At 40.7% G+C, this 27,799-nt stretch overlaps 3 protein-coding genes and 1 non-coding gene across 6 annotated transcripts in view; 2 read left to right on the plus strand and 2 right to left on the minus strand.

Moving 5' to 3' along the window:
* Positions 1-1,365, minus strand: part of LOC124794725 (tyrosine-protein phosphatase non-receptor type 23) — a 162,754-nt gene extending 161,389 nt beyond the window's left edge. For 2 of the 3 annotated variants that reach the window (XM_047258320.1, XM_047258319.1), the window contains exon 1: positions 1,106-1,363. In XM_047258320.1, coding sequence (XP_047114276.1) covers positions 1,106-1,192 — 87 coding nt within the window. In that variant the 5' untranslated portion in view covers positions 1,193-1,363. Of the gene's footprint in view, positions 1-1,105 lie in introns of all 3 variants that reach the window. The other variant, XM_047258321.1, reaches the window with a different exon arrangement.
* On the plus strand, positions 1,351-23,346 carry LOC124794729 (protein transport protein Sec61 subunit beta). Its single transcript, XM_047258323.1, has 4 exons — positions 1,351-1,511; positions 1,600-1,697; positions 19,887-19,991; positions 23,074-23,346. Exons 1-4 carry the CDS (start codon positions 1,509-1,511, stop codon positions 23,162-23,164), a joined length of 297 nt encoding a protein of 98 aa, XP_047114279.1. The 5' UTR covers positions 1,351-1,508; the 3' UTR covers positions 23,165-23,346.
* Positions 21,611-21,680, plus strand: LOC124796980. Its single transcript, XR_007016866.1, has one exon. It is a non-coding gene; the product is annotated as a small nucleolar RNA Z195/SNORD33/SNORD32 family (small nucleolar RNA).
* The window catches only part of LOC124794728 (transcription factor Sp4-like), an 86,115-nt gene continuing 81,646 nt past the window's right edge, over positions 23,331-27,799 (minus strand). The window contains exon 12 of the mRNA XM_047258322.1: positions 23,331-27,711. Within this exon, the coding sequence (XP_047114278.1) occupies positions 27,571-27,711 (141 nt within the window). The 3' untranslated portion in view covers positions 23,331-27,570. The remainder of the gene's footprint in view (positions 27,712-27,799) is intronic.

Raw genomic sequence — 27,799 nt, forward strand, 5'->3', positions numbered from 1 at the left:
TGTGGTGGAAAATATCACATGAAACGGTAATATCAAATTTCTAACGGATTATGATTAGAAATCACAATCTGAGAGCAGCTTTTTTTTATGTTAGTGGCTTTATCTACATTACATACATTTTAAAACCGCCATGTTTCAGTTACTGACAAGGAATTGGCAACATTTAAAACGATTAGCTCTACCGATTTTCAAACAGCAGACCTTCTACTGACTTGAAATCCATCTCCGCAGCACAATTCAACAGCAAATTTCAAAGATTTAGTTTAAGATTATTCTGTACTGTAGACCTGCAGTTGGTGACATGCACTGAAAGTGATTACCGATAGTTACATCTTATAGTACTAACATGAAGTAAAAATTATGTTCATCACAGTACGCTTATTAATTGTGATCCGACAGCTAGAATGTATCTTGTCTACAGAAACAACCAACCGACTTTATTTTCAATCATAGGCTTACTACAGTAGCACCATCTCTATGCATCTGTAGGAACTTTTTTCCTTCCAGAATCTTTCTACTTGGGTTTTAATTAATTGTGTTGGATGGGCACATACTAAATACCACACTTGTGCTCAGAAAAAGGGTGATTTCTTTTAAGAACACCTTTCTTTTCTGCTATAATATTGTGAGCCTGTTTGTACAGTGAGCAAATTTATGTTCAATGTAATTGGCAACATGTTTTGTTGCAATTTTATGGAGAAATGACACTAGTTATTAAACATATTACTATGAAAATTTATGAAAGTTCATTAAAAACAATCGTAACAGTTTTCAATAACAAGTCTGTGTTTCCTGATACCGAAGGTAATAGGTTTATTAAACAAAGAAGTTCATTTCATCTTGCCTTTGTGCGTCAGTATCTCAATAAACGGATAAACCAAGTCATGCGCCATAACACTTTAATAAAATAAACTATGAAACAGTATATTCTAATTTAATGTCATCGATACGCGTTATCATCACATTATTTCATGTACAACAATAACAAGAGCAAATAGTTGCCCTCAAAGTCGCTGACGACTAAATCACGTGAACATGAATCTTGTTCTTAAATTCAATGTAAAAATCAAGCTGGAATTACGAAACGCATTGTGGCAAAAATTACCTGTTTCAGTTTAGGACCAAATGACGTAGGTTCTGGGCTTGATTTTAGGTCAAAACTCATCATCGGCAGGCGTGGCACAGCCTCCATTTCGAAATATTTCACCGGTATCAGTCTTCTTAACAATCACAACAAATTCATACTACTACTCAAAACTCGTAATGTCAACCTTACTTCTTAAACTCCACTGCAGATTGCGCACTCTCCACCGTTTCGTTAATGTTTTCACGAAGGGCGACGTCATATCCTCACCGATTTGGAGGAAGTTGGGCGACGTGAAAGCGGTGTAGTCTTTGACGTGTCCACGACTCCACGCCAAGAGGTAGAAAAGTGGTGTGCGGACTGATTGGGTGTTTCGTGGGGACGTGGAATCTGAACTTTTTAGAATTCTTAGAGAAAAGGCGCAATGGTGTGTTTTTGTACAAGCATTTCTTAATGTGTAAGATAATTCCACTGAGAGATGGCTGTCTTAATGTATCGTTTATATTTATTTAAAGCCAGCAGCACCGAGTTCTACATCTGTTGGAGCTGGAAGTAGATCACCAACAAAAGCTGTTGCCCCCAGAGCAGGAAGCGGAGGGACAGTAAGGCAACGGTACGTTAATGTATTTATGGCAGCAAATTAATGGAAACAAATATATCCAATTTCCGGAATGTTTACATATAAGTTGCAGACCTAATATGCGGAAGAATCCGTTTGCTGTTGGTATGAATACTAAATGACGCTTCTAAATATTAAAAAAAAATTAAAGCTCGTAATAAGGTAGATTTTACCTACAATAAATTTTGACTAACTTATAGGCTGTTCAGTAGTAAACACCAACAAAACATTCGTTCCAATAGTAGGACCTGCAGCTATGTCAAGAACAGATTTGAAGGTTATAGTGGACACTTTCTTCTATTTGGATCCCCAAATTGTGCCTCCCACAGACGTATAGTGCTTCATAATGCACAAACAGCTGTTAGTCTTCACGAGCTTTCCTTGCTTTTTCAATGTCAGGATTAGCTAGAAGTACTAATTTTGTCACGTGGACCATTACTGGTACTCTTATTAATATGTATGGTAAACGTAAGACAACGGTCGAATGTTACTGTGATTTTGTAAACGCATTTCGTCAAGGATCAGTGTAGGTGCGTTTATTATAATCTCTTAAAGGTTTTCATGACATTTCTGTGAAATAATCTTTCAAAGCATAGAGAAGAGGGCAGAAGTGCAGTTATGATGCACCTATGTCTTCTGTTGCATGCTGCACTTTGTAACTGCAGAATGAATTATATCAAGTGAACACGATGATCCACCATGTTCCTGTGTAGAGATTCCAGCACAACCAGATTGCCACATTCCAACCTAACCTCGGCCTCGGCTTTGCTACAGGTCAGTTGTCATTGCATCATGTTTTCTTCCTGCTCCCTGAATCAAATACAAATGCAGTCCAGCCACTTGCCATCATGCATTAATACGTTTTAGTCAAAGCACCATCTTGTGCTATATACCAGGTACTTATCTATTTAGTAATGTAAATCACCTCCCATTCCTGGAAACATGTCCGCAATACCATGACAGATTGTTTAAGCTTTGTTTGTAATATGCTTTCTCAAAATATCGCTGGTAAATATTCAGAATTCAGCCTTGATTTTCATAGTAGCATGATCAAGAGATGAATATATGCTGTTCCTTTAACTCATTATACATAGATCCAAACAATTTCTCTAGTTGTGGTAGAAATAATTTTATTAAAGATTTACTCCCCCCCCCCTCGTGTGTGTGTGTGTGTGTGTGTGTGTGTGTGTGTGTGTGTGTGTGTGTTTTAACCTCTAATTTGATCACAAACCTGTGTTTTTATACAACTTGGTTGCACCTCTTTCTCTTTTCACAGTAACATTTTAATGCAACCATTGGTACACCTGCAGCGCACCAGAAATTGTTATATCTGGAGACATAAATAAACTGCAGCATGCATCCTTTCCATGAAAACTGTCTAATATTTAACTTTGTGGTTGCTGACATCAAGTCTGTTGGGGACAAACTACAGTCACTATGTTTGGTAGCTTTACAGATTCTTGCTGAGGGTCTTGCTGGACAAAAAAGTGAGCAAAATTGTACTGGCACAAAAATATGGCTATGTGGCAGTCTAGGGAAGAGTAGTTATTGCCATTCAGCATTATTCAAAGCAAGAATAATTCTCATTGGCTCCTGATACCAAAAGTGTTCAAAATTGGGTAAAGCAAAAGATCGAAGTACCACCTGTTGGCTTTGACATGTGGTGATGCCAAGATGGCAAATGCTCCTATATCAAGCTGATACAATATCGTGGCAATGGCATCACAAAAAAAGTATGCAAATTATTTAATTGGAAAAATAGCAAGAAACTAAGGGGACAGCTGCAGGAATTAGGTGGTTTTGGGCAGGGACAAACTAAATATACATCAAAACAAATATGAACACAAAAATCAAGCAAACAAAATCCTCAACACTCAGTAAAACCACAATAAAAAAACTGAAAAAAAAATACTTTTATTGTAAGTTTTATGAACACATGCATAGCTCCAAAACCCAGTACTAGGAATTTAACTTGACCTATATTGCTCACACTAAATCCACAATGCCACATACAACTTCTACAAATCCGGTATCTAATACTTAACTTAACCAAAATGCACCCTTATAACTAATACTAACGTAACCTCACCAATGAAGTTAACACAAACTCCACAATACTTACCAGTCACAATCCAACATAATTAACAGTGACTAACACATCTACCCAAATGTTGATAAAAATGTGTCAATTCCGTTATACAAGAAATGCACAGTCATATACAACACACATACCATGCGTACAACAACAAAAGATATAAAACCATAAAAACTTATGTACCAGCGAAAGTCAGCCAACACGCAAATCTAGCAATAACAAAGATAATGTTATCAACACTATCACTCGAATGACCAACTTTGATTTCTCAAATCAGGAACTCCTCTGAATAGACTGCTGTTCCATCAACAAAGTCACTTACACTGGTTCCTGGTCTGATATGCAGCAGCATTGGTCAATCTTGTACCTTCTCAAAAAATGTAATACTTCACATACATGACCCCCCTTGCGGGTCCGGGGATTAGAATAGGCCCGAGGTATTCCTGCCTGTCGTAAGAGGCGACTAAAAGGAGTCCCACCCCCTCAAGGGGGTCGTTAGTGCCTGCGTCCGGAGACGGACGGTTCCACGACATCTATTTGCGGTCATTTTGCTTTTTCACTTCTCGTTTCTTCCTTCCTTTGGTTGGTTCCTTTCTTTGCTCTTTTCCACCTCACTGTCTTCCTTACTCTTTCCCTTGTCTTCTTCTCATTGCCTTCTTCTCCTTGCCTTCTCTGGTCTCCGCCTCGGCGTTTGAGACAGTCTGTCCTCTCTCTCCCTCTCTCTCTTCTTTTTCCTCTTCTTCCTTCCTCCCTGTGCGTGCCTGAAGGCCGACCCACGCGTTCGCATGCGTAGCCGGTGACGGGGTAACGCGTAATTCCCCGCCCTGGGTAGACATGTAAGGCACGCGCGTACCCCCTGGCAAAGGCCAGGCCCGGGGAGGGGTGATTGCCTGAGCTGATACCTTCTGACCATGCCGATTGGTCCCTCAGTCTTTTTCTCGGGAGGTGTGACCTGAGGTGTAAACATTCACCTAAGGCGGGAGTGCCCTCTGAGAGGGTCCCCACAAGGAAGGAGCGCGCCATCGGAGACGCTGGCAATCATGGGGGATTCCTCCGCAATGGATTTCACTCCATCTGTCTCGACTTCTGCCCAAAAACGGAAACGTGACCAGCCACCAGTGACAAAAGTACTACCGCCTGCCCCACAGTTCCTCGTCGTTTCTCGATCTGAGGACGGAAAGGATTTTTCCTCTGTCAACCCTTTCGTTATCCAGAAGGGTGTAGATGCCATAGCCGGATCTGTCAAATCTTGTACCAGGTTGCATAACGGTACCTTATTACTAGAAACTGAGAGCGCCTTTCAGGCACAAAAACTGCTTCGGGCCCCACTCCTGTACACGTTCCCTGTGCGGGTGGAGGCTCACCGAACTTTGAATTCGTCTCGTGGTGTGGTCTATACTAGCTCCCTTGACGGATTGACTGACGAGGAGATTCAATCATTCCTCGCTGAGCAGGGCGTGACGGCTGTCCATAGGGTCATGAAAAAGGTCAACAATGACCTTGTACCGACCCGGACACTTTTCTTGACCTTCGATAGTGTTAAGCTGCCATCGCGCATCAAGGCGGGCTACGAGGTTATTTCTGTTCGCCCCTATGTCCCGACACCTACGCGCTGCTACCAGTGTCAGCGTTTCAATCACACTCAACAGTCTTGTTCCAATGCGGCTAAATGTGTCACTTGTGGCAGGGATGCCCATGAGGGTGACTGTCCACCTCCGTCTCCGCGTTGTGTGAACTGTCAGGGTGACCATGCCGCATCTTCCCGCGACTGTCCTGTCTGTAAGGAAGAACGCTGCATCCAAGAAATTCGGGTCAAAGAGAAAGTGTCCACCTCGGCTGCTCGCAAGCTATTGGCTAGTAGGAAGCCCACGCTGCTCCCAGCGGGGAAATACAGTACTGTCCTCGCCTCTCCTCGGACTACCAGGGAGGTGGCAACCCAGACATGCGATCTGACCTTCAGCACCACGGTCGTCCGTTCGGCCAGTGCTGAGATCGCCCGGTCAACGTCTCCTCTTCCTCCCGTCACCCCTCAGACACAAGCACCTTCATCAGCTTCTGTCAAGACGAAGACCCAGAAGTCCGATGCACGGGCGCCTTCGAGAAGGAACCGTCCCGTGCAGACTTCCTACGTACCTCGACCTCCCAGCCTTCGACCGGTACTTCCACCAAACGTCCTTCCAAGAAGGCTCATAGGAAGCACAGTTCTCCTTCTCCGCCACAGCGCATTCCTTCTCCTGCGCCACCCAGCGGTTGCCGCCCCAGGCCGTCATCCGTTTCGCCTGGCCGCACCGCTGGTAGCCGAACATCTGGCCGTTCACCGGCGGAGGAAGCTCCCCCTCCTGGCCATCTTCCCAAGATGGCCGATGAACCTATAGACCCCATGGACGATGGCTGTCCGCCTACTGATAGCGGCGGCAGTGCTCGCTCGAATCCAGGCCCTTAGCGGCCTTCGAGGTGACCCCTTCTTTCGTCTTCCTTTTCTTCTTACGATGGCACTTATTCACTGGAATATTCGCAGCATTCACTCCAACCGAGAGGACTTGAAGTTGCTGCTCCACTTGCACCGTCCGCTCGTCGTAGCCCTCCAGGAAACGAAGCTACGCCCGTGCGATCAAATTGCCTTGGCACACTACACCTCTGTGCGTTTTGACCTACCCCCTGTGGTAGGTATCCCGGCCCATGGAGGGGTTATGTTGCTGGTCCGGGATGATATTTACTACGATCCCATCACGTTGCACACCGGCCTGCAGGCAGTAGCCATCCGCATTACTCTCCCCACTTTTACATTTTCCATTTGTACCGTTTACACTCCATCGTCATCTGCCGTTACCAGGGCAGACATGATGCAACTTATTGCTCAGCTACCTGCACCATTTTTGTTAACTGGAGACTTCAATGCCCACCATCCCCTTTGGGGCTCTCCAGCATCCTGCCCGAGGGGCTCCCTGTTAGCAGACCTTTTCAACCAGCTCAATCTTGTCTGCCTCAATACTGGCGCCCCTACTTTTCTTTCGGACACATCTCACACCTATTCCCATTTAGACCTCTCTATATGTACTCCCCAACTTGCACGCCGGTTTGAGTGGTATGCACTTTCTGATACATATTCGAGCGACCACTTCCCGTGTGTTATCCATCTCCTGCAGCATACCCCCTCTCCGTGCTCCTCTAGTTGGACCATCTCCAAGGCAGACTGGGGGCTCTTCTCTTCCAGGGCGACCTTTCAGGATAAAACCTTCACAAGCTGCGATCGTCAGGTCGCACACCTCACGGACGTCATTCTCGCTGCTGCTGAATATTCCATCCCTCACCCTACTTCTTCTCCACGTCGCGTACCGGTCCCCTGGTGGACTGCAGCATGTAGAGATGCTTTACGTGCTCGTCGACGTGCTTTACGCACCTTTCAACGCCACCCTACAGTGGCGAATTGTATCAATTATAAACGATTACGTGCTCAGTGTCGTCGTATTATTACAGAAAGCAAGAAAGCCAGCTGGGCTGCTTTCACAAGCACCTTCAACAGTTTTACTCCTTCTTCTGTTGTCTGGGGTAGCCTGCGCCGGCTATCTGGCACTAAGGTCCACTCACCAGTTTCTGGCTTGACGGTCGCGAATGACGTCCTTGTGGCCCCTGAGGATGTCTCGAATGCCTTCGGCCGCTTTTTCGCCGAGGTTTCGAGCTCCACTCATTACCACCCTGCCTTCCTCCCCCGCGAACAGGCAGAGGAGGCTAGGCCACCTAACTTCCGCTCCTCGAATCGTGAAAGTTATAATGCCCCATTCACCATGCGGGAACTCGAAAACGCACTTGGCCGATCATGGTCCTCCGCTCCAGGGCCTGATTCTATTCATATTCAGATGCTGAAGAACCTTTCTCCTGCAGGTAAAGGTTTTCTTCTTTGTACTTACAATCGCATCTGGATTGAGGGACATGTTCCCGCATGCTGGCGCGAGTCTATTGTTATCCCGATTCCTAAGCCGGGGAAGGACAAGCACTTGCCTTCCAGTTATCGACCCATCTCGCTTACCAGCTGTGTCTGTAAAGTGATGGAGCGAATGGTTAACTCTCGATTGGTTTGGCTGCTCGAGTCTCGACGCCTACTTACCAATGTACAATGTGGATTTCGTAGGCGCCGCTCTGCTGTCGACCATCTGGTTACCTTGTCGACCTTCATTATGAATAACTTCTTGCGGAAGCGCCCGACCGCAGCTGTGTTCTTTGATTTGGAGAAGGCTTACGACACGTGTTGGAGGGCGGGCATTCTCCGCACCATGCATACATGGGGCCTTCGCGGTCGCCTCCCTCTTTTTATTCGTTCCTTTTTAATGGATCGACAGTTCAGGGTACGTGTGGGTTCTGTCCTGTCAGACACCTTTCACCAGGAGAATGGGGTGCCACAGGGCTCAGTTTTGAGCGTCGCTCTCTTCGCCATAGTGATCAATCCAATAATGGATTGCCTCCCAGCTGATGTATCAGGCTCCCTTTTCGTAGACGATTTTACCATCTATTGCAGCGCGCAGCGTACGTGTTTCCTGGAGCGCTGTCTTCAGCGTTCTCTTGACCGTCTTTACTCCTGGAGTGTCGCCAATGGCTTCCGTTTTTCTGCCGAGAAGACGGTCTGTATTAACTTCTGGCGCTACAAAGAGTTTCTCCCACCGTCCTTACGACTCGGTCCCGTTGCTCTCCCATTCGTGGAGACAACAAAATTTTTAGGTCTTACATTTGACAGGAAACTTAGTTGGTCTCCACATGTGTCATATTTGGCTGCCCGTTGTACCCGTTCTCTAAAAGTCCTCCGTGTTCTCAGTGGTATGTCGTGGGGAGCGGATCGAACCGTCTTGCTTCGTCTATATCGGTCGATCGTCCGCTCCAAGCTGGATTATGGGAGCTTCGTATACTCCTCTGCACGGCCATCCATCTTACGCCGCCTCAACTCCATACAACATCGGGGTTTACGACTTGCGATCGGAGCGTTTTATACTAGTCCCGTCGAGAGTCTTCATGCTGACGCTGGTGAGTTGCCACTCACCTACCGGCGCGATATACTGCTTTGTCGGTATGCCTGTCGGCTACTGGCAATGCCCGACCACCCGTCTTATCGTTCCTTTTTTGATGACTCTCTCGACAGTCAATACGGGTTGTATGTCTCTGCCCTGCTACCCCCTGGAGTTCGCTTTCGTCGCCTCCTTCAACACCTTAATTTTTCACTCCCTGCAACCTTTCGAGTGGGCGAGAGCCACGCGCCACCTTGGCTCCAGGCTCAGGTTCGCGTCCACCTTGACCTCTGCTCGCTCCCGAAGGAGGTTACCCCCGGTTCAGCCTACCACTCCCGTTTTATCGAACTTCGTTCGAAGTTCATTAATATGACCTTCATTTATACAGATGGCTCTAGGACCAATGACGGGGTTGGGTGTTCCTTTATTGTCGGGGCACAAAGTTTCAAATACCGGCTCCATGGCCTTTGTTCGGTCTTCACAGCTGAGCTCTTTGCCCTCTACCAGGCTGTCCTTTACATCTGCCGCCACCGACATTCTGCATATGTCATCTGCTCCGATTCCCTGAGCGCTATCCAGAGCCTCAGTGATCCGTACCCGGTTCACCCTTTCGTGCACCGGATGCAACGCTCTCTTCAGCAGCTGGTGGACGTCGGTTCTCCGGTTAGCTTTATGTGGGTTCCTGGCCATGTCGGTATCCCTGGGACCGAAGCTGCAGATGCCGCGGCCAAGGCTGCGGTCCTCCAGCCTCGGACAGCATCTTGTTGTGTCCCTTCGTCAGATTGTAGCAGGGTAATTTGTCGGCGCATTTTATCGCAGTGGCATGCCGATTGGGCTGCACTTACAGACAACAAACTTCGGGCCCTGAAACCTCTTCCCGTGGCTTGGACGTCCTCCTCACGCCCTTCTCGGCGGGAGGAGGTCGTTTTGGCCCGGTTACGAATTGGCCACTGCCGGTTCAGCCATCGCCATCTGCTGACGGCTGCGTCGGTGCCGTTCTGCCCCTGTGGGCAATTGCTGACGGTCAGCCATATTTTAACGGTCTGTCCGGATTTTAACACCCTGTGTCTTGATCTTGGCCTGCCATGTACTGTAGAAGCCATTTTAGCGGATGACCCACGAGCAGCTGCTCGCGTTCTTCATTTTATCAATTTGACAACCCTCTCAAAGGACATTTGATTCTGCTTTTTTCCTTTTTTAATACTATGCCTGTCAGTCTGTCTTTTATCGTGTTTTCCATTTCGTTGCTGTTTTAAACTTGTGACTCGCGGTGCATTCCTCACGTAGTCTGGGCGCTAATGACCGTTGAATGCCCTAAAACCACAAAAAAAAAAAAATCATACATGACAGTTCAAGCAAATAACTGTAGGAATTTAACTGTGGCCAGCATGTCATCCCTCATTGCGGCATATTCATGAACTTTGTCATATCCAAAATTAACAAAAAACGAAACATAAAATTAAATCTCCAACCATAAACATACACCACACTAATGAAAGCACTCAAAAACAATTTAGAAACAAACATGTCACATTAGAGTGCCACTGCATACTCCAACATGCCCACTGCAAACACAGTTCATTTTAAATACTGCATGCCACAATGATGCCACACAACACAATTATGTCACCTGTCAAAGCAGACAGGTGGTATTGCAATCTGCGGTTGATCCCAAAATTGGACTGCATCCTGATTTGTTGCCTGCTACTGTTTCTTTGTAGTTCATACAAAGGATCACTTGTATTAAGTATTAAACATTGAAAGTGCAGAATGTAGACCTTCATTTAATTGGATTAGTCAACAATCCAGTTCTGCACCAATAAATCAGTGATGTCTACATTCTACATTAACTTACTGTTAATAGATATCTGTGCCCTAGCTGCAACCATAGTGGAGGGGTATCTGTTGAACAGCCAGACAAATGTGTGGTTCTAGAACAGGGACAGCAGCATTTTGAGTAGTTGCAGGGGGCAACAATCTGGGTGATTGGTTGACCCAGCCTTACAACATCAGCCAACATGGCTTCTCCATTCTATAATGCGAACAGCTGAAAGCAAGAGGAAACCATAGCTGCCCTTCTGTATGGTTAAATGCTGTTCTTGGGTAAATTATTCTGGAGATAAAATAGTCCCATTCGGATGATGATTTTCGGCGCTCGATTGACTTGGCTTCCTCATCTTCGTCAGCTTAAGCAGAAGTGTTGGCAGCACCTCAATACCCTCCATTGCCTGAGCAACACAAATTGGGGTGCAGATCGCTCTATGCCGCTGCGGCTCTACAGAGCCCTTGTCCAATCCCGAATTGACTATGGGAGTGTGGTTTATGGTTCGGCAGTGCCCTCAGCGTTGCATTTACTTGACCCTGTGCACTGCGGGGTTTGACTAGCGACGGGAGCTTTTAGGGCGAGTCCGGTCACCAGTGTACTGGTGGAGGCTGGGATCCCTCCATTGCAAATGAGACATGTACAACTGCTCGCCAGTTACGTAGCACACATTTGTAGTTCTCCTGAGCATCCAAATTACCATCTCCTTTTCTGGCCCTCAGCAGTCCATCTCCCGCATTGGCGGCCCAGGTTGAGGCTAACAATTGCGGTCTGCATGCGGTCCCTTCTCTCTGAACTGGAGTCCTTCCATTCACCTCTGGTTGGAGTCCGTTCACATACACCTCTATGGTATAAGCCTCGGCCACAGCTTCGTCTGGACCTTTCACATGGCCCTAAGGACTTTGTTAACCCTGCGGCTCTCTGCTGTGACTTCCTCTCAATTCTTGACGTGTTCTGGGGCTCTGAATTGGTTTACAATGATGGCTCGACGGCTGATGGTCGTGTTGGCTTTGCCTATGTTTACAGTGGCCGTATTGAACAGCATTCCTTACCTGATTGATGCAGTGTATTCACTGCAGAGCTGGTAGCCATTTCTTGTGCACTTCAGTATCTCCGTTCATGCCCTGGGAAGTCTTTTCTTTTATGTACTGACCCCTTGAGCAGCCTGAAAACTATCGACCAGTGCTACCATCATCATCCTTTGGTAGTGTCCATCCTGGAGTCCATCTATGCCCTGGAACGGTCCATTCATTCAGTGGTGTTCGTCTGGACACCTGATCACGTTGGAATCACAGGAAATGAACTTGATGGCAGGCTGACCGAACAGGCTACACGGAAACCACTTCTGGAGATGGGCATCCCCGCAACTGACCTGCATTTGTTGTTATGCAGCGAGGTTTTTCAGCTTTGGGAGATGGAATTGCAAAATCTCAGTACACACAATAAACTGAGAGACATTTAGGAGACCACGAATGTGTGGAAGTCCTTGATGAGGACCTCTCACAGGTACTCCATGGTTCTCCGCTGGCTCGCATTGGCCATTCCTGGGCAACCCACGACTACCTCCTGAGCCGTGAAGACCTGCCTGAGTGTTGTTGCAGTGCTCGGTTGACAGTGGCCCATATTGAATAAAATGTTCTCGGGTTCCAACCGCGTCAATTGGTTAAAACTACACGAGCTTTCGGCCAAGGAGTGCTTGGCCGAAAGCTCGTGTAGTTTTAACCAATTGACGCGGTTCGAAACCCGAGAACATTTTATTCAATGTTATCGCCGCAAGACTCTGCATTCATACAGTGGCCCATATTCTTCTGCTCTGTCCATCTTTGGCTGTGCTGACACTTCACCTTCGGTTGCCAGACTCGTTATCATTGATTTTAGCAGACAACGCCTCATCAGCTGATTTGGTTTTACATTTCATCCGTAAGGGTGGGTTTTGTCATTCATTCTGAGTTTTAACACATGTCCTTTGTCCCTCTGTGTCCTCCACCCTAGTGCTTTTAGGGTGGAGGTTTTAATGTGTTGCAGGGTGGCTGGCTTTTCCTTTTTATTTTCATGGTAGGCCAGCCACTGTAATCTGCTTCCTTGTTTCTCTCTCTTCTAACTGTTTCTTGCATCTCTCTGTCATTTTCGTGTCTTTTTTTTCCTTTTAGTGTTCGTTGCCTTTCCTTCATTCTTGTGGCCTTTCCTTTCTTTCTGTTTTGTGTTATATGTCTCATCTGTTTTATTCTCACACCTGTGGCATTGTTTTATTAGGAACAAGGGACCGATGACCACATAGTTTGGTCCCTTTCCTCCTCTTATAAACCAACCAACCCCATTCGGATCTCCAGGTGGCCACTACTCAGGAGCGGGAAACAAAACTGACATTCTACGGGTCAGAGCCATTACATCCCTCAGCCCACGAGCAGGTACACCATTTTCATAACACAAACAAGTGCATGGCGTAATTTGTACACATGTAAAGAATAGCTGCGTTTTTGTTACCAAAATCACAGTTTAATTAAAAAGTGCTAAAATAAACTTACGTTATGTGAGCTAAACCACTGTTCAATTAAACAATAATAAAATAAACTTTCATTATGTCATTCTGTTGCTGCATACAAGTGTTACCCCCACACTAATGACTTATCCTGAATATTAAACAGCACAGTTGTATTGAATCCATGCCAGCTCTTTATTTGATTAATAACTATCTCATAAATAACTGCCTCAGTGTGGGATTGTGGTGCTAGCTGGGAATCTTGATCATTTTCTTGCACAGATTGCAAATGTTTTCTCACCTAGCTCGCTGTTTATTTTATATTACTGGTGATGCTCACTTAGGCGTGTGACAAAACAACTTATCACTGTTAGCTGAAGCAGTAATTAAGCAACAGGTACTGGCTTACAGTTATAAAAGAACAATAAAATGATAGAAAACACTGTTTTTTTTGTGATTAGTGCACTTTAAACATAGGCACGTACCACGTCCGCTTGAGGGGAGGTAGGTTAGAAAATTTAAAGAGGGAAATGGATAAGTTAAAATTAGATGTTGCGGATGTTAGTGAAGTTCAGTAGCAAGAGGAACAGGACTTGGGGTGAAGTGAGTATAGGGCTGTAAATACAAAACCAAATATGGGCAATGCAAGAGTAGATCTAATAAGGAATAAGAAAATAGGGAAGCAGGTAAACTGCTATGAACAGCACAACGAATGCAATATAATAGCCGAGATACACAAATCCAACGGCCACCACAGTAGTACTGTTAAGTCTATATGCCAGTAAGTTCTGCAGATGAAGAATTTGAAGAAATGAATGATGAGATAAAAGAAGTTATTCAGATAGTTAAGAGAGATGAAAATTTAATTGTGATGGGGGGACTGAAATTTGATGATAGAAAAAGGAATAGAAGGAAGAATGGTAGAAGAATAAAGCAAAATGACTGGAGAAAAGAAAAGCAGCTGTATTAATATCAAGATCTCAGATGAAAAACCAATACTAAGCAAAGAAGGGAAAGCTGAAAGGAATATATATATATGGCCTACACAAGGGAAATGTACTTGAAAGCAATATTATAGACGGGGGATATGATACCACAAGAAGAATGTTACAGAGCACTGGAAGATCTAAGTTAATACACAGCCCTTTGGAGCAGACAACATTCCTTTAGAGCTGCTGATATGTTTGGGAGAGCCAGCCATAACAAAACTATTCCACCTGGTGTGCAAGATATGAGATGTATACCTGCAACTTTAAGAAGAATGTAATAATTCCAGTTTCAAAGAAAGCAGGTGCTGACAGATTTGAATATTACCAAACTATCAGTTTAATAAGTCATGCTTCCAAAATACTAACTTGGATTCTTTAAAGGAACAGCAGGCATTTGACAATGTTGATTGTAATACATGCTTTGAAATTCTGAAGGTAGCAGGGGTAAAATACTGGGAGTGAAAGGCCATTTGCAACATGTACAGAAACCAGATGGTAGTTATAAGAGTAGAAGGGCATGTAAAGAAAGCAGGGCTCGAGGAGGGAGTGAGGCAGGGTTGTAGCCTATCCCTGATGTTATTTTATCTTTACACTGAGCAAGCTGTGAAGGAAAGCAAGCAGAAATTTGGACAGGGGATCAAAATTCAGGAGAAAGAAATAAAAACTTAAAGGTTTTGCCGATTACATTGTAATTCTCTGACACCAAAGGACTTGGAAGAGCGGTTGAATGGAATGGACATTGCCTCGAAAGGAGTATATAAGATAAATATTGACAAAAGCAAATCAAGGGTAATGGAATGTAGTTGATTAAACCAGGCAGTGCTTAGGGAATTAGATTTGGAAATAACACAAAAAGTGGTAGCAATATTATGAAATTATACCATAATAAAATATTGTTACATTCCTTCTTGGATTTTCCACTGTTTGACTAAAATTGGTAGATGAGATTTGCTACTTCGGCAGTAAAATAACTGATGATGGTCAAAGTAGAGACGATATAAAATGTAGACAGGCAGTGGCAAGAAAAGCATTTCTGAAGAACAGAAATTTTGTAACATTAGATATAGGTTTAAGTGTTAGGAAGTTTTTATGAATGTATTTGTTTGGGGCATAGCCTTATATGGAAGTGAGACATAGACAGTACACATTTCAGACAAGAACAGAGTAGATACTCGACTGAAAAAAAGGGATGGTAGATAGGACACATTCTGAGCATCAGGGGTTCACCAGTTTAGTATTGGAGGGAAGTGCAGGAGATAAAAATTGTAGTGGGGAACAAGAAATGAACTTAGTAAGCAGAGTCAAAAGGAGATAGGTTGCAGTAGTTATTGGGAGATCCAGTAGCTTGCTTGGGTTACAGTAGCATGGAGAGCTGCATCAAACCAGTCTTTGGACTGAAAACCACAATAACGGTATGAATGAAGAAATGACCAGTGGTTAATGCAACTAACAACACGAGAAAATTAGCAAAATAAAATGTGACTAATCAACACTGTCACAGAAATAAGGGAATTTGGGCTGGAATTTTCTTTGTTGTTAATGCCTCCAAATATATTAAATTCTTATAAATATTGTGCAACAGGGAGAAAATTGGGGTTCTCTTGAGGACATAAATGTATTCATGGAATGCGCTAAATATTAAAGAATTTCGTGACACACAGCCAAACTAGCACCCTCCAACTTAACCTAGACCTCAGGTTACACTATAGTTCAGGTGGTCACTGCAGTGTCACACACAAAAGTCTAGCAAATAACACAACCCAAAGTAAATTGTCCTCAGTCGATTCCAATCTCTGCAAGAGCTATATTAGTTTAGGAAACATGACAGTCTAAGCCACCATTAACAAGGATGTTATACGAAACTTTTTACATCTAAGTAAGCGAAACACACAAACAAAAACTACCAGTATGATCCTCGTAAAATACAATGCCATTCTCCAAAGAATATAACAGTGGTTCGAATTGTTCACTAGACTGACTTACAAGAAAACCACACAGCAATCAGACATTCGTATTCCCCTATATTTATGTTATGTGAAGTTCAGAACTCAAATATCAATCTGCCAAAGCAGTTTGATGCAATTCTAAAAAATTCTTGAGAAAATCAGCTTTGAAGTTTTCTGAACGGCTTTAATTTCCTAAATGAAGATAGATTTTTGATAGGCCTTGGCTCTGCGGTAGAATTTTCATGCAGTGTGGTCATATTCAATTCATGGGTGATGAAAATTTTTAACAAAGGTGCATTTTCTATGAACATTTTCATGAAGTGTCAAATATATAAAGAAGAAAGTTGTATTTCTATTTAAACAATTTTGTATTAACAATATTTTCCAGAAGATCATTAATCAAACATTTATATTTGCAATGAAAATAGAATTTTTGTGTGAGATGTATTGTCAGAAATGAGATTCTGTGCATTTTTTAGATTCTGTGCATTCTTTTTTTTTTAAAAAAAGACAATTACCAGTAGGTATGTGATGATCTGTATATATTTGATGGATTGTATATGTAAACAACCTATATATTGAACTGAATGGAAAAGAAACAATAATGACCAAAATGAGGCTTGAACTGGCGATTATCAGTCTCAAGCACTTCAGATATGTTGTTTGTTTCCATCTTTATGTATCTGATGCTTCACAAAAAGCTGTTAGAAGTACCTTGGTTTAAAAATTTGCATTGGCCAGGAGTCAAACAAGTAGTGCCCAGTTGGTATGTAAGCAAGCAATGTAGATTAAGATCCTAAAATAGTAACAATTTGGGGAAGAGGAGGGGGGCATTGACATGCAGTCTCTGCACCAGAGTTGCCCTTCTTTCAGACAGGATGGAAATATTGAAGCTGTCGATACTGCCCATCTGCTGTGACATCATCAAAATGGTGGATATGAGCCAGTTATAAAAATCTAATATGCATAAAACACACATTAGAATTATAGTCATTCTAGTGACATTGTATTTGTTGGCTTCATCATCTGATATTGAAATTGTTATCTTTCAAGCAAACAGACCTTGGGCCGAACAACAACTCAGTATGTCTCCGCAACTAAGATTTCATTCTCATATTCACTGGCCTAACCTACTGTAGAATTCTGCCTACACTACAGATTGACAGGTAAACACAACCTACACTTCCAGTTGAACATAAAAACAACACTAACACTAACACAACATAGGAGACGTCAGAGAATAATTTCAGATGAACTGAATGCATGTATTTCCAGGAATGCTGATTCCTGGTTGCAACTTTTCAGGTTACCTCAGTCACGATAGGATCATTTTACGGAACACATTCCCAGTGCAAATGCATTGTTACACCAGAATAAATAACTAGTTAGTCATTGTTTGTGGGGATTTCACTGTAGATTTTCTGAAAGTCTGATAATAAGCTTTCAGTTTGACATCAGTTATTAATTTTCCTACTTGGGTTGTACAGGAAAGTAGCATGCTGAGAGATATTTTTATAGACCAAGATAAACTTAATCAAATAAAAACTTTTCCTGTTAAGAGTGGTTTGTCTGATCGTGATGCACAGCTATTTACAATATATGACATAGCACCATACAGTAATGCAAAACCATCCTCCAAAATAGTGCATTCAATTAAAGATTTAACAACTGCAAATTTTAGGGAAAACTAGCAACAGTTACACTGGGATGAGTTGTATGGGGAACCTGATGCTAATTTAAAATTTATCCTATTTCATGATACATTTGTGAGTATATTTGAAAACAGTTTTCGTGAGAGAAAACGGTGAAACATATTTGTAAGAAACCATATAAAAAGCATGGCTTGCTAAAATTTCCTTGTAAACAGAAAAGGGAAATGTATCTTATAGCTGGAAGGAGTAATGACCCAGAAACAGTCAAACATTATAAAAACTACTGCACTGTATTAAGAAAAGTTATTAAAAAGTCCTGAAGTATGTGTATGTGTATTTTGTCTGAGATTAAGTCCTGTGATAATAAAATTAAGCAATTTGGAATATTGTTAAAAGAGAAACAGGGCAGCTGAGAACACAGGAAGGCTAAGTTTCTGTCAGACTCGATGAAAAGTTTGTTAACAAAAGTTGTAGGGAAAATAGGATCCAGCTATTCATTAGAAAATGCAAGGCTGTATATGGAAGAGGCAATACCAATGCAATGTAATAAAACTGAAATTCAACCCATCTCTTGTACTGAAATTAGGAAAATAATAAATTCACTCAAAAGTAAAAGCTCGCATGGAATTGATGGTGTTTCCAACAGAGCCCTAAAAGCTTGTTCCCAACAGGTCTCGGCCGTGCTAAACTTTACGGGACACCATTCTTGATACCTCCCCAGTTACAGGACTCTGCTGATTTTTTGCAGACTATCTGTACTGCTAATTTCAACCTTCTGCATTTCTCTATCTAAATGTGAATTAAACCATTTGTGCACACTCCCACTCATAACATAATACTTAACCTCATCTAGAAGAATTTCATGATTCACACGGTCAAAAGCCGTTGAGAAAACAAATACTTACCAATGGGTGATGTTTAGATATTCAGAGGCTGTAATATTTGATCAGTGAAAGCATATATAGCATTTTCTGTTGAAAAGCCTTTCTGAAAACCAAATTGACATTTTTTTAGTAATTCATTTTTTACTAACATGCAATGCTACTCTTGAATACATAGATTTTTCAAGAATTTTGAATAAAGGTGTGAGAAGTGAGGTTGGGTAGCAACTGTTAGCATCAGTCCTACTATCCCCATTTTTATGCAATGATTTAACAATAGCATATTTCAGTCTGCCCAGAAAAATGCCGTTTCAGTGACCTACTACTTTCGAGTAGTTGTTGCAGAGCTTTGCAAAAGCTCAAAAGTAACATGCTCCTGAAATAGCATGAACATCTCAAACTAATTTATGAGCATAACTTGATGTCATAGGAGAAATGATGTATATGACATAATCTGGTACCGAAAAAATCATCCATAAAATACTTAAAAATGGCCGAAGGCCAAAATTGTACAATCATACAGGAAATAAAGAAAATTGCAGCTGAAGGCTTCAAGAAATCATTCAAATAATGTAATTGGGTTGGGCAATTTAACACCACTGTGAGCATGTTGGTGTGACATTCTAAACCTGACAGCTGCCCCTGCATTGCAATCAGCCACTTATTCTGGTGAATTAAGTTGCATTTGGAGGACGCTGGTGGGATGTTTCTCCAATATCAGTGCTTGTAGAACAGAATGATGTTTACACTCTGCAGCGGAGTGTGCGCTGATATGAAACTTCCTGGCAGATTAAAACTGTGTCCCAGACCGAGACTCGAACTCGGGACCTTTGCCTTTTGCGGGCAAGTTTCATCATTGCTTGTTTCAGAGGGCTCCAGTATGAATTGTATTTTGGTATAGTTACTAGTAGTAATATCACAGGCTATCTCAGTTTCAGTGCACATTCCACTTACATTGGTGTTCTTAACTCTCATCAGTGCATAGTAAATTTATTGCTGCAAGTTAACATCATGTTTGAATTTGAGCTGTTGTATTTCTCATCCATATCACGCCTTCCATCAGTTTGCACTCTGTTTTGTTTCTATTTTTCTTTCTCCTCCTTTTTGTTGCATATCCAATAAAATAAACACCAGTTTTTGAATAAAGCTGTCAGAAGTGAGGTTGGGCAGTAACTGTTAGCATCAGACCTAGTATCTCCATTTTTATGCAATGATTTAACAATAGTGTATAATGTAAACAGCAAACAGCATATAATGTACAGTTCATGTTTGTTTTGCTCTTCTACCAGTTTTTCATGTATGTTTATTATTATAATTATTTTTAGTAAAACCACATCCAGCACAGCATCATCAGGACGTAGCCGGAATCAAGGACCAGGAAGTGGAGGCATGTGGAGGTTCTACACAGATGACTCTCCTGGAATAAAAGTGTAAGCAATAACACCTTAAATTTTTGTTCTTGCCGTTATCTGCTTTCTTTTCATGCCAGTCCTCTCAGGATTTTTATGTAGGTTGTTTTATCAGCCACCTTCCATATGTTACTTCAACACACATCATTTATTTTGGGGGGGGGGGGGGGTCAGGCAATCTTTGTGTGATTTCCACAACCCAAAGAAAAGGCTTCACTGATCCATTTTGCTGTGACATTCTTTCTAGTAGAAGTTCATAACAGTATTAGTTGTGGCGTCATCTAGCAGGGACTGCAAAGCTTCTAACAGTTCATTTATTTCATTCAGTTGCCTAGAGCAAGGACAGGTGTTCTGTAGTGATATATTAAAGTTTATCATTGACATTTCTCTTCATTATAAAGTGAAGATAATGATGTTTCTCTTCATTATAAAGTGAAGATAATGATGGTGTTTCTTGTTTTTAATGTTGCCTTATGTTGTTTTACTAGTTCCATAAGCTCCTCCATATAAAAATCATCCTCAAAGTACACATTCGCATTTTAATCTGTTCAGCATGTCTGCTTTTTCCATTGCCATTATCTTTAAGAACAGATTGGTATGCAACATTAACTATTACCGTGACATACAGCCTGTTTAAGTTCTAAAATAGTTGCTCCATGAACCATTTCAGGCCTATAATGATTCATCTGCTCATAGTAGTTAATTGTTTTTCTTAGTTGTAAGCCAGGAGACACTTCAGTACAAAAGCATGCAAGACTATAATTCTTGTTTCCTTCCTTCATGGGAACAGCATTACTCCTATATGTCACATTTTCATTTCATTGAGTTCCATAGTGTCTTCGAACAGCACTTTAACAATATTTCTTAAAAATCAAGTATGCCACACAGCGGTATCACCTCTCTCCATTGTAATTTCGCATCCATAAATTTTGTACCTGAAGTTGAGGTCTCTAATAGCTGTAGTTACGAGTGCAAGTTTTTTACTTGTTCTGTCTTCCTCTTTTTACTGGGTGTTTGTAGCTTAGTTGAACCAGACCACTCCTGTTCTTCACAGCGTTTTTCCTTACAAACTTTTATGACATTGTTTTTGTGAATCTTCAAATTGTCTGCTGTTCTTTAGACTACCTTTCTTAGAGGTAATGGAATTGCATCTCTCTCTCTCTCTCTCCTCAAAACATTCCCACACTGAGCCCACAAACTCAGGTGAATGACCATGCAAAATGTGAAGCAGATCACTGAATTTTCCTTTTATCAAGCACACTTTTCTGCACATTTCTGCTGCAAGCTTCAGACATCCCGTAGCACAAAAGAAACTCACCAGAGAAAGTCTACTGTTAAGTTACAGGCCACAGTCGTATGCATCTGAGTAGTAACCATAGCAAAGAGATCTGAAAGTGGTGAACGGAACTAAGGTGCAACCCTGTGTGTTCTCTGATTGGTTGCCCCTATGGTAGCAGCACTGTAAACAGAGAGATGTCGATCACTTTGTTGTTTTGATCCTGTTATAGAAAATGGTAATGTGTGGATAGTGAGGGATTTATGACCTGTGTTCATGACTGTAAAATTTTTTTAAAATTATTTATTTACTCTAAGAATAGAGAGAGATATGAATTATTCTGTGCCCTGCTACTAAGAACATTACTGCCAGTGATGAAATAGTATAATGATGTAGATGATTATATAACAACATGCACTACCACCTGAGGCAGTAATGTTAGTATTCAGTTGATGCATGAATTTCTGAATAATTTAACTTTCGTATTTTTCTTAAGCCATTGTTATTGATGGGAAATACGAGGGTAAGTCAATTATTATCTGCAAAGTAGTTATAAAATGCTATTGTAATTAAATAGGAAAATTACAAGAACATCATGTTGTGACATAGTCTCCTTGCATTTCAGTGCAATTTGGCCATTGTTGTAGAAGCTTCCTGATGCCCTCATAAAAGAAAGTTCTCAGTTGAGCTGCAAGCCAGGAATGCACTGCTTCGTCCAAGGCAAATCAACAGCCCCTTAATGCTTTTGAGTGGACCAAACAAGTGATAGAAGGGTCAAGATTGGGACTATATGAAGGTGATTCAGTACTTCAAATTTGAGTTTCTGGAGCATTTCAGCAATGGGGGCAGCAGTATGCGGACGGACATTGTCGTGCAACAGTACAACACCTTTTGACAGCAATCTTCAGTGTTTGCTTAGAATTGCAGGCTTTAGCCTGGCAGTAAGCATTTCACTGTAACATATGTTGTTTATTGTTGTGCCCCTTTCCCCATAATGTTCCAGAACTGGAGCTTGTGCGTCCCAAAAAACCGTAAGCATCAGTTTTCCTGCGGACAGTTGGGTCTTGAAGTTTTTCTTGCATGACAAATTTTGATGTTTCCATTCCATACTCTGCCGTTTATTGTCCATCTCGTAATGATGGCTCCATGTTTCGTCACCAGTAATGATAGTGTCTAAGACTCTAAGAAGTCGTCCCCTTCGTTACAATAGCGATCCAAATGTTTTTGCAACTGTGTGTGTTGTTTAGGGACTCATCGTGCAAACTTTATGAAAGCAAAATCGGTTGTGGAGGATTTTGTAGGCGGAACTGTGACTGATTTGCAGATGATGTGCCACTTCATCAATAGTTAATCATCTGTCTAAGAGAATCATTTCACGTGAATGCTCAATGGTTTCTTCATTTTTGGCAGTAAACAGTCGTCCAGCTCCTTCATTCGTAACACTGATCCCGTACTGTACCGGAAGTCTTTGATGAATTTTGGCCCGATATGCCTTCTGACCACAAAAAACGGATCACTAAACGTTGTTCTTCTTTGGTGCAAATAGATAGCAGAGCAGGCATGATTAACAGCATGGCAGCAATAATGAAACTAACCTAGCTGCTTGAAAATTGTAAAGATATAACAACAAATAAACAAAGCATGTGTCATCAACGTAAAACAACAGTACTACCAAAATAAAAGTATAACTAAATTGCAGATATTGACTTACCCTCGTATGAAAGGATTTATGGTTTGGCTATAGACTTTAGCTGAATTGTCCCACTGCCAGTAACTTGTGACTCTTTTTTTCCTAACATTTGTTCATTTACAAATAATTTATTGCAGGGGCCCTGTCCCAGTGCTCGTCATGTCACTGCTATTCATTGCCTCCGTTTTTATGCTGCACATATGGGGAAAGTACACAAGAAGCACATAAAATGAGAGAGATGCAGCAAGAAGGCATTCTGGATGCAGCAAGAAGGCATTCTGTCTACAAACAATTCCAGTCCAATCATGTACTGATCATTCCACGACAAACATGTTAAAATGTTCCAGTGTTATTCCTCTTTTATATGTAGAGCAAAATAAATAAAAAATATATATATTTATGTTCAAAAAGCTTTATCTGCCTATGTTCAAGAGTTAATATTTTATAAATACATTTAAGTACAAAAATAATTTATTTTCATCATTTAACAGGTATTTAGATATATTTTTTATGACTTACAAAACCTGACACCTACAGTTTTGTGAACTGCTATAATCTGGAAATTATAGAATATTTCAGCAATTAGACTATGAACAGTATATATCTCAGTACAGAAAGACACCAATAAAATTCTCATAAGACAGATAAACTTTAAATTTCTCATAAGCCTTTTCCACAACTTAGATAAAGTAATTTTTCTTTGTACTGACAAATACAGTAAAGTACTTTCTAATACACAACACAATTAAAATAAGATACTGCTCAGTCTCTTTGACTGTGACTGCTTGGTAAAGTCTCACATGTATTAAACTATTCATACAATACACAAGTGCACTGAAACAATCATTGCATAAACATTATAAAATTATTCAGGAACAATATAAGTCTAATTTGCCATTGCATGTAACAAATCTACTGGGCACATTCAGCACATTAAGTGTAATGCATATAAAATGGCAAATTTTAACGATGCTTGTAACAGGGACAACATTAAAGAGCCACAATGTTTTCGCAATTCAAATTACACTAAATGATGGATTATGTCAATTTAAAAAAAAAAAATTCTGAAGATTGCATCATAAATTGGTGCAAATACATTGACAAACCTAGTGGCACAGATTTGACTACCTTCTATCCACTGCATTCCATGCATGGTGACAAACCATTAGCCAAACTTCCACATTATTTCTGGGATAAGCTATAGCAGTCTTTGGCAAGAATAGAAATTCTTAAGAAAACATTTTAAAATTCTTTAGATTGTATGAATTGCCTTTAAACCAGGAGAGACAGCATAGATAAGTAAAAGCAAAAGTTCACCAACTGAAGGATCTTAATAGGGAAGAAAATAATTTATCACATGCAATGTTAAGTCATTGTGAAACATAAGTAGGACTGTGCACCTTCAGATTCTGTTTTTCTGGTGGGTTTTCAGTGATGTATAATGATATTGTTTGACAAAGAATCAAATTTTCAGAAAGTTATGTCCTCAATTTCAAGTCTATTATGGGAACAACAATGAAAGTCTCCACAAAATAACTAGATAAAATGAAATTTTATATAATTTGTGTGCCTTGACTGGTATAATAGCTCAAATTACCCAACAATTCAAACATAAAATACTTACGTAGAACACAAAGCATTTTGAAAAGAGGAAACTTTCATAAAATCAGAAAAGTTCCACAGTAAAGTGGGAAATAAAAATAATCCCTGAAGACTGCTTAACAGTGCTCGTGATCTGCCGCACAAAAGGGGAATAAGAACAATATTCCATTCACTCCCATATAAAATAATATCCAGTGCGGTTCAAACCAGAATAGAAGAGGGACTAGGGCAAATACCTAGCAAGGTTTTGAAAGTTAGATCATGTGCTGAATAGATCTTCAGCATAAAGAATTCAAAGGTAGAAGATGCTTAGAAGAAGCAAGCTTACTGTAATTTTTATCAACTTTAAAGAAAGCCTGCAGATTCAATACATAGTTTGGGGTCTTAAAACATTTGGAATGGATAGCAAAACAAGAAATCTCAAGCGAAGACTTACCAACACCAAATAACAGGCGAAAGTCACGGGAGTGACATCAGAGTCCTGTAATATGTCGTGCCAAAAGGAGTCTCTTGTGAAAGCATTCAGATTGGAAGGGAGAAATGGTCTAGGATAGACTGTCTGACATACATGGCCTAATGTCTGTCATTGACAGCGACTTGGGAACAGCAAAATCAAGAGCTGAAGAGCACCAAATCATAGCAAAAGTAACAAAACTCACTGATAAGACTGTTATAAAGTGCATTCTACAGACAGACTGACATATGACATTTGCTGGTGCATCATGTGGTACATCACCTTACCTCCCACATTTTTATGTACACATCTATGAACAGATACAACAGACTGACAAAAAGAATTTTCAGCTTCTTTAAGCAAAGGAAAAGAGGGTAAATAAACACTGGCACAACACAAAAACAAGAGTGATGAAGATTAATACAAAAACTGCCAAAGTGGTTCACAGATGGCCTAAATCAAACCTGAGTAGATGAAAGTTACATTGCAAATACTTCACAAGCAATAAGAAACATTTACACTTGTTATATATCAACAGAAAAAAACAAAAAAAGGGGAGGGGGAATTTTTCTGTTCCTGTATATTCAAGTTTTGTGACAGTTTACTACATCTGGAATGAGGTAAAACCTTGTGTAATATGAATAATGAAAGCTGAAAGTCAAACAATCATGCTGCACAAATTACTCTATAGCAAACAAAGGTTTGGAAGGAAAAACCAATTTTATGTGTAACATTTTACACAATACATTTGATGAGTAAATTTAATCTTCAGAAGTATTTAAAGGTGAGAAAAAGTTAAAAGAACATGATGTGCAGAAAGTTGTTGATGTTAATGATACATAAATTAATGGAGTAACTACCAACTAAGAAAAATTGTAGTAATTGATTGCTCGAGATATATTTAAGAATACAAAGTGCTGTCATTTGCTTAATAGTGGTACTTCACAAAACAGAACATGGCTAGCTTTGTTAGTAAAATTTGTGTCTTAAATATCAAATTTTGTTAAAAAAGAAAAGGTTGACTTTTGCAGCTAACATTTAGACCCTGAAATATTACTGTTATACCACCTACTGCTGACAGAAATGAGATCATACATAAATACTGGGGAAAAAATCAAAATGTCACATACAATTAGTTAATGATATGAATAAGAAAGAATAAATTAGTTAGTTACATTAGTGTTGCAGGCATTAACAAATTTTTCTCCTTCTATGCCAGCCCAAATATCATGTACCGTGTTTCCAAGTAAACAATTCCATCAAGGTTCATATTTCTGCGAAAAGCTCCATCACACATTTAACAGTATTACTTCCTGTCTTTGGCTGAATGAATATGACTTAACAAATGTCCAAAATAAGAGTACACTTGAGATCATCAAGAAGTGGATTAGCACTTAAATGAATAATATCAATCTGTTACACTGACTCTCATTACATACTTTATATGCAATAAAGATGTACTGAATGGCAATGTCAGTGATCTCTCCTGTCTTAGCATCTCAACTGCAGTAAATAAAGCAAATAAAAAACAAGGAATTTTGCTGTTTCTTTTAGTTATCTTCACCAAATTACTCAACTAAGCCTTCCTTGTGATAATTCCTCAACCTAGTTTCAACTCTGTGAATTACAGCTGAATAAGGGTTAAATTTTCAGTCATTAAGTTGGTTCATAATTAATTAATTCATTACAATGAGATATTCACACTTTGTTTTCATTAAAAAAAGTTTGAGTCTAATGCTTATAAACGTCTGCTAACTTTGCAATGGATAACTTATAATATCTGTTGCAGATGTTGGGCAATTCCCACAATTAAAAAAATACCCTGAAATTACTTTTATTAGAGAACTGTCATTCCTTGGCCCCAATAAGGGGGAAAACCATTCTCTCTCACATGTAACTCACAGTGTTTTGTGAATGTCTTCACGCATTCATACACACACATAAATATTTAAAATTTCATTTTGAAACAATTTTATACAACTAAATAACTGTGAAAATTTCTCTCTCTTTCTGGAAACTAGAGTTAAAACAGCAGCCACAACTTATATAAAGATATTATGACAATACCTCATCTACCTAACTATGATTTACAATTATACTGTGCAACACATACACAATTTCAAAACTCAGTTTTGATTTTAAAACAATATTATTCAAAACAATGTATACAATGTAGGAAAGTAAAATTACTTTCAGTATTTATTTACAAACAATCTCCAACTTAACATACTTGCTCGCAGGCAAGAATGCACGCACGCACGCACACACGCACACGCACACGCACACGCACACGCACACACACACACACACACACACACACACACACACACACACACACACACACACACACACACACAAAAAAACACACATTATACAATTTTTGAGGCACTTCTTGGTATCACCACCGAGTGGTTACACAATAAATCTAAGGCAGTGATTTAATCATTAAGCTCTGTCTTTACATATGCACAATCACTGGAATCTCTCAGTTCACATTAACAGTCAAAATAAAATACATATTTACACTTCAAGTCTCATGTACTTATAAAAATCCTGAAAGGCTCTTGAGTTAACCATTTTAATTTGACATCGAAGAGTCCATAGCCTCATTAATTGCAAGATCAGAATGATCAGCTTCTGTCTGTAGAGTGATCATCATCTTTTCATCATTTGATGAACTGCCATCAGATGAGACTGACTGTGTTGATGTTGCAGCTTCCTATATAAGAGATGAAAATTTATTATGAAAAAATACATTCATAATGACAGTGAATTTGCCCCATGCTAGTGAACAACAAAACAATTGC

The sequence above is a fragment of the Schistocerca piceifrons genome, chromosome 4 (assembly GCF_021461385.2).
Source record: "Schistocerca piceifrons isolate TAMUIC-IGC-003096 chromosome 4, iqSchPice1.1, whole genome shotgun sequence".
Taxonomy (NCBI): Eukaryota; Metazoa; Arthropoda; class Insecta; order Orthoptera; family Acrididae; genus Schistocerca; species Schistocerca piceifrons.